This window comes from Dendropsophus ebraccatus, chromosome 13, assembly GCF_027789765.1.
Source record: "Dendropsophus ebraccatus isolate aDenEbr1 chromosome 13, aDenEbr1.pat, whole genome shotgun sequence".
Taxonomy (NCBI): Eukaryota; Metazoa; Chordata; class Amphibia; order Anura; family Hylidae; genus Dendropsophus; species Dendropsophus ebraccatus.
In genome coordinates this window covers 46296127-46303452 of record NC_091466.1, presented here as the reverse complement: position 1 = coordinate 46303452, position 7326 = coordinate 46296127, and the positions used below count along the sequence as shown (strand labels likewise).

The 7326-nt window shown below is 42.6% G+C and overlaps 1 protein-coding gene and 1 long non-coding RNA gene across 2 annotated transcripts; both read right to left on the bottom strand.

Annotated features, from left to right (window-relative positions):
* Window positions 1-980: 980 nt before the first annotated feature.
* LOC138770550 (protein rpi-1-like) lies at window positions 981-3308 on the bottom strand. The gene is made up of 8 exons (XM_069949653.1): window positions 3208-3308; window positions 2775-2822; window positions 2550-2597; window positions 2332-2379; window positions 1914-1964; window positions 1624-1656; window positions 1299-1346; window positions 981-1179 (listed from the first exon to the last, which is right to left on the bottom strand). The coding sequence occupies exons 1-7, from the start codon at window positions 3306-3308 to the stop codon at window positions 1301-1303; spliced, it is 375 nt and encodes a 124-aa protein (XP_069805754.1). The 3' UTR covers window positions 981-1179; window positions 1299-1300.
* Window positions 3309-5441: 2133 nt separating this feature from the next.
* Window positions 5442-7072, bottom strand: LOC138770821 (uncharacterized). Its single transcript, XR_011359507.1, has 4 exons — window positions 7016-7072; window positions 6801-6848; window positions 6497-6535; window positions 5442-5485 (listed from the first exon to the last, which is right to left on the bottom strand). It is a non-coding gene; the product is annotated as an uncharacterized lncRNA (long non-coding RNA).
* Between the last annotated feature and the right edge of the window lie 254 nt (window positions 7073-7326).

Below are 7326 nucleotides of genomic sequence, written 5' to 3'. Positions count from 1 at the left end.
GATGTTACGGGCCCCTAATTTGCCTCTAGATGTTAAAAGGGGTTATCTGGGGAGCTGAAAAGATATTTCCACCATTACCAGCATCTCACTTCCAGTTCAATCACATCTCATCCCAACATCTTCTGACCTGGCAAAGGTCTGAGACAGTAGATCAGGTACTATGGTGTGATCACCACATGTGGGTGAAACTCGCATCCAGCAGTGGTCAATGTACGCGCAATGTTGTGATGACATTGGCAACATTGTTTGTATATTGGCCGCCACTAGTTTCACCCACATGCAACAATCACAACAAAGTACCTGCCCCACTGTCTCAGGCCGCCTCCGTTTTGCCAGATAAGAAGATGATGGTGCGAGAGGAGACCAAACGAAAAGTGAGACGCCGGCGAGGAAGGAAACGCCTTTTTAGTTACCAAGATAACCCCTTTAAGGGCACCTCCTCCAGACCCCTCTAGGTGTTATGAGTGTCTACTCCTCCTGTCTCTGATGGTAAAAGGGGGCTCCTCCTCCCCCATATGTGGTAAATATATCCTCCGGATGGTATGGGTGCCCCATTTACCACTTGATGTTAAAAGGGGTTATCTGGGGAGCTGAAAAGATATTTCCACCATTACCAGCATCTCATTTCTAGTTCGGACTCATCTCATTCCAACATCTTCTGAGCTGGCAAAGGTCTGAGACAGTAGATCAGGTACTATGGTGTGATCACCATATGTGGGTGAAACTCGCCGCCAGCAGTGGTCAATGTACGCACAATGTTGTGATGACATCGGCAACATTGTTTGTACATTGACCGCCACTAGTTTCACCCACATGCAACAATCACAACAAAGTACCTGGCCCACTGTCTCAGGCCGCCTCCGTTTTGCCAGATAAGAAGATGATGGTGTGAGAGGAGACCAAACCAGAAGTGAGACGCCGGCGAGGAAGGAAACGCCTTTTTAGTTACCAAGATAACCCCTTTAAGGGCACCTCCTCCAGACCCCTCTAGGTGTTGTGAGTGTCTATTCCTCCTATCTCTGATGGTAAAAGGGGGGCTCCTCCTCCCCCATGTGTGGTAAATGTGTCCTCCGGATGTTATGGGCGTCCCATTTACCACTTGATGTTCCGGACGCCTCCTCCTCCAGACAGCTCCAGATGGTCGGGTGTCTTCTCCTCACTCTGGCGGCGCGGTGTTACCTAGATAGGATATATAACAAGCAATGTGTTAATAATGACAGGTTACATATATAGGCTCCATATAAATATACAGTCAGAATAAAAGTGATCTGAGGTGTGATGGGATTTTGGGTACTCACCTTTACTCCTCCGTGGTGGCGCAGCAGCAGCAGAACAGCGCCCGCAGTCTATAAGGGAAGGAGAAAAAGCAGCATGACTTTCCTGAGATCAGACCCATCAGCAGTGATGGGGAATAGACATTACACTGGAGAGAGGGGACTCAGTGCTATCCTAGTGGGTGTGATACAGGCGGCACCATGTCACTTGTATGTCTGTATTATGTACATGAGGCTTTTCGTGGTTATTATATGTGACTGATAATATAATATATAGTGATGACATGAGGATATACAGTGCAGCTATAGAGGTGTGTTATCATGTAAGTGTATCATCCCTTATATTTACCTGGATAAGATGGATCTCCTCCTGCTGCTGCTTCTGCCGAGGAGAAGTGACCAAGAAATGGAGGGAAATCAATGGTTAGTGTAAGGAAACCAGAACTTCTGAGCACATTATATAGAAACAATGCTCTTTTACCAGCTCTACTCACACCTGCAGTAATATACTATTCACTATTACACACAATAGAAATTAGATCCCACCTCTAAATAGAGTGCCCCCCGTCCTCTCTCTATATACAGGATTGTAAATAACAATTCCTTGCATTCACAATGTTATAAGTTTTGTTTCATTACCTGGGGATCTCCATGGTCGTCCCTTGGTCCTCGTCGTCCTCCTCTTCTTCTCTGTGTATAGAATGTAAACCATCTCATATATAAATGTATTGTTATATTACAGATTATAGAGTTTATTGTAAAGAAAGTGATTGCAATAGTAATGTAGTGAGCTGTACACTGCTCTATACAATAACCATATAGTACTGTATATTGCAGGTACAGCCAGCAAAAGTATAAAGTGTATGGGGACCTTAACAACTAAGTTCCAGTGTCAGCAGTTTGTAATGTGAATAAATGCTGTTAAAATAAATAGAAAAATATGATTCTATGTCTAACTAGAGCGCCCCCTATCCGGCCCTCCCACTGCTCCTCTCTCTATACAGGATGGGAAAAAAATAAACGTGTATTCACAATACTATAAGCTTTGAGCCCTCACCTGGGGGGGTCTGCAGCCTCGTCCTCTTCCTCGTCGACGTCGATTTCACTGTATAGAGAACATAAACCAGCTTGTATATATGTATATATATATATATATATATATATATATATATATATATACATATACATCCTGTCTTTCTGCCGCTCCTCTCTATACAGTATAGTAAAAAAAAAAAAAAACATGTATGCACAATACTATAAGCTTTGAGCCCTCACCTGGGGATGTCCGCAGCCGCGCCATCTTCCTCGTCGTCGTCGATTTCACTGTGTAGAGAACATTCACCAGCTTGTGTATTTATATATATATATATATATATATATATATATATATATATATATATACATACACACACATCCTGTCTTCCTGCCGCTCCTCACTCTATACAGGATGGTAAAAAAAATAAATATGTATTCACAATGCAATAAGCTTTGAGTCCTCACCTGGAATTGTCCTCTGCCTCGTCCGCCTCCTCCTCTTCGTCAGTCTCACTGTATATAGAACATAAACCAGCTTGTGTGTATAAATATATATAGACATTTATTAGGACCAGTGTAAATCCAGCAGGACCTGTACCTACCACAAGGCAGCTGCAGAAATCTACAAGTGCTCCGCAGCAGGTGTAGGTTTCTGCCCTGGTTTTTCCCTGTTTTTCGGCATAAACCATGATAAATTAGTAGCAGATGGAGGCCACAGCTTTTTGTGCCTCTTTCTCAATGTACTCAGGGGTGCACATATATAAATCTGCCCCATAGTTTTTGGGGATATGGGAATATACATACGTGAGTTTTGAGCGGGGAACAGTGATATAAATGGAATCATATTGTGATATCATGTAGATGGATGATTATATCTCTGCTGGTTCTTCATACTTACACGATGGTCTCCAGGCTCGGGATCCAACCGTGCAGTGGGTACTTGTCGTCTCTGTAATAGAGAACATCGGGTTGGTTAGGATGATTGTTACTTGGTCCCATTTGAAACTTTCAGAAAATGCTATTTATTGCCGCCTCTCTATATAACATTAATTCCATCAATGATATTTATTTGGGATCACTGCCAGTTGTCCCCTTAAGGATAGTTTAACACGTACTGGACCCGGCCCCTTTAACCCCCCGCTGGCCGGTGGCCCGCATGCCCGATCGCCCCCCTCGCACCGATCCCTCCCCTTCGTCCGCTTGCTTCATTGTGTGCTGTGAGAAGTTCTGATGTGGGCACGCGCTGATGTGCCCGCATCAGAACACTGCGGCCCGAAAGTTCATCTGCGGCCCATGGCCTTAAGGTGCGGTGCATTCACACTACGGAACCCATGCGCATATCCCACCACATATTCCGCAGCTCGTCCCCCATCACCGTTTGTGCCATAGACTCCATTCTATGGTCGGGTGGATTCCACCATCCGCCGGAAGAATTGACATGTCATTTTGGGCCACATATGATCACTGTTTATTCTATGCTTTTATGGGGTGAAGCAAGTAAAATAACAAGTAAAAAAAAAAAAAAATACTGTAAAAATGATTTATTTGACTTTATTACTGTTTTCATGTAGTGTAATTACCTGAATATCCACGGCGCCTCCATCACGTCTATCTTCCACCTATTACATGATAAAAAAAATTGCATATTATAAAGGGGATGTCAGTCCTCCAAGTGCTGCATGTTGGGGGAGGTTTTATAGAAACATGTACATTGGAAATCCACTGGCCCAGATTTATTAGACCAGATGATCTGACTATAAATGTGCTGTTAGCACTGGGCATTTGGGTTGGAATATTTTTGTGAAAATTTTGCACAAAATCTTGGTCAAACTATGTTTAATGTACATTATGTGAGTTCACCTTAAAAAAAAAGTCTTCTTACTTTTTTATATTAAACCAATGGACATTATTTAAAATACCCAATGGGATATTACTAGGCCTCAGATCCCTCCTGTGTACCTGTAAGTGTCTTAAAGGTGTGGCTTAACCTGTAAGGTGCCACTGCTTCTCTCTCTCCTAGCCCCCCCCCCCCCAGCCTTTCCCCTATGAACGTGACTGATTGTTTTGGCTTGGCTGTCAGTCATGATGATAGAGGAGATTTAGTTGAGACAAATTGTAAATGAGTGCCTGGGAATATCACCGTGTGTATGTCTACAAGGCTGTTACTTCTGGTATCCGGCTCAAAAACGTCCCTTTTCTTATTTGCAGAAAAATGCTGGAGCCGGATGAGATGGGAAAGTCACCGCCATCAATGCTTTTGTCTGCTTGGTGTTTTTCGTCACTTTGGAACCTTGGTGTGTGCTCTAGGTATGGCGTCTTTTCTTTACATATGTGTTGTGTGTTTTGTGAAAGTTTTTGTTTTTTACTTTACAGTTTATGTGATTGAGGTTGGTTTCACACAAGACAGTTTTTTTGGAAATCTTCCACTGTAATTTTTGAGCCAAAGCCAGGAGTGGATCCGGCAGGTAGGAGATATATAAGCGCTTCCTTTATTGTACCCATTACTTTGAATCCATTTCTGGTTTTGGCTTAAAAACTGCAATGGCAGCTTTCCAAAAAAAAACTGCCATGTGTAATTCCAGCGTTAAAAAGAAACCAGTGAATCACATGCTCTGCTATGGGGAAACACCACAAAATCAGACACAAGAAATACACATCATTTAACCGAAATGCTGTAAGGTTTACTAGAAAACAATACAAGTAATGTAAAATTAAAGGGGTAGTTTAGCAAAAAAAAATTCTTTCAAATCAACTGGTGCCAGAAAATGCCAGACATTTATATTTTATGAAAAAATCCATTACTGATCAGCTGCTGTATGTCCTGCATGAAGTGGTGTTTTCTTTCGAGCCTGGAGAGCAGGAGGGGGTTTTCTATGGGGATTGGCTACTGCTCTGGACAGTTCCTGACATGGACAGAGGTGGCATCAGAGAGCACTATGCCAGACTGGAAAGAATACACCATTTCCTGCAGGACATACAGCAGCTGATAAGTACTGGAAGAGTTGAGATTTTTTTTTTATTAGAAGTAAATTACAAATCTCTCGCACTCCTTGGCACCAGTTGATTTGAAAGTTTGTTTTTTTCCTGAACTACCCAAGAAAGATTCAAACACTTGTTTACTATGAGATACTTACTCCCAATCGTCCTCATCTTCATCATCGGTGTCTTCCTCGCTGCTGTTAGTGATAAAATAAAGAAGATAGTGAAAACCAGACACACATTACAGGCATCATTTTTCTGGCAGAACTGCATCCGCGCTGTGATCGGTGTCTATAGGGGAGGAATTATAGGGTCACACAAGTTTTACATTTTTAGTTTTACATTTAAACAAAAGGCTACAAAGTTTGCTAGAAAAAATACAACTAATGTAAAATTAAAGGGATAGTTCAGCAAAAAAGTTTTTTTCTTTCTAACCAGCTGGTGCCAGAAAGTGCCAGAGATTTATAATTTACTTCCATTAAAGAATCTCAAGTCCTCCATTACTTCTCAGTTGCTGTATGTCCTGTAGGACGTACAGCAATCCTGCTCCACATTGATGAGGGGCAACACCCCAAACAGCTATCTGTGGATGGTTACCTAGCCTTGGTTTATCCCTTGTCATTACATTGACTTATAGGCCCACTTAATATGGTGGTTTTGGTGGTTTCCTAACAGGAGCTGCCCCTTGGCTGGGTCCTTCCCGGAGGGATATCTGGCTAGTCCTGTGTTTTGAGACTCTTCATTGAGGCTCCACAGGCTCTTCTTTTTCATATTGATGTTTCCCAGGGGGCAATGCACCTAGGACTTCACTGCAATGAGCGCTTTCACTAGCAGCCGGCAGTGTTGTCATTTGGCTGGTCTCCCTGAGTTCAGCAATCTGTTTCTCTTATGTCCTGCAGGAAGTGGTAGTCTTTCTATTGTGGAAAGCAGGAGAGGTTTTCTATGGGGATTTGCTACCGCTCTGGGCAGTTCCTGTCCCAGACTTAGATGTCAGAGAGCAACAGACTGGAAAGAATACACCATTTCCTGCAGAACCTACAGCTGCTGAGAAGGAAATTTTTTTAATAGAAGTGAATTACACATCTTTGGCACTTTCTGGCTTCAGCTGATTTGAAAGAATTTTTTTGCTGAATTAGCCCTTTAAAAAAACTCCTAACACTGTAATTTTCATAGGCTTGTTTTTTAAGACGAGACTATGAGATACTTACTCCCAATCCTCCGAATCCTCCTCTGTGTCGTCCTCGCTCCTGTTAGTGATAGAATAGAGAAGATAGTGAAAACCAGACACATTAGAGACATCAGTTTTCTGGCAGAACGACAATAATGATATTTAGAGACATCTTCACGATGATCAGAGTCTATAGGGGAAGATGCAGTTAAAATAAATAAAAAAATATGATTCTATGTCTAACTAGAGCGCCCCCTATCCTGTCCTCCCCACACTCTCCTCTCTATACAAGATGGTTAAAAAATAAGCATGTATTCACAATACTATAAGGTTTGAGCCCTCACCAGGGGATGTCCGCAGCCGCGTTATCTTCCTCGTCTTCGTCAGTCTCACTGTATATAGATCAGAAACCAGCTCGTGTGTTAAATCTGCCCCATAGTTTTGGGGATATGTGAATATACAGATGTGAGTTTTGGGCGGGGAACACAGATATAAATGGACTCATATTGTGATATCATGTAGATGGATGATTATACCTCTGCTGCTTCTTCATACTTACACGATGGTCTCCAGGCTCGGGACCCAACTGTAGAGCGGGTACTTGTCGTCTCTGTAACAGAGAACATCGGGTTGGTTAGGATGATTGTTACTTGGTCCCATTTGAAACTTTCAGAAAATGTTATTTATTGCGGCCTCCCGATATGACATGAATTCCATCACTGATATGTGTTAACTCCTTGTCGTCACTGCCAGATTTCCCCTTAAGGGGATGTGCACATTGAGAAATAGGCCAAGAATTTGAAGCGGTATCCGCTCTTAAGGTGCGTTCACACTACAGAATCCGTGCGGATAATCTCCAGTTGATTCCGC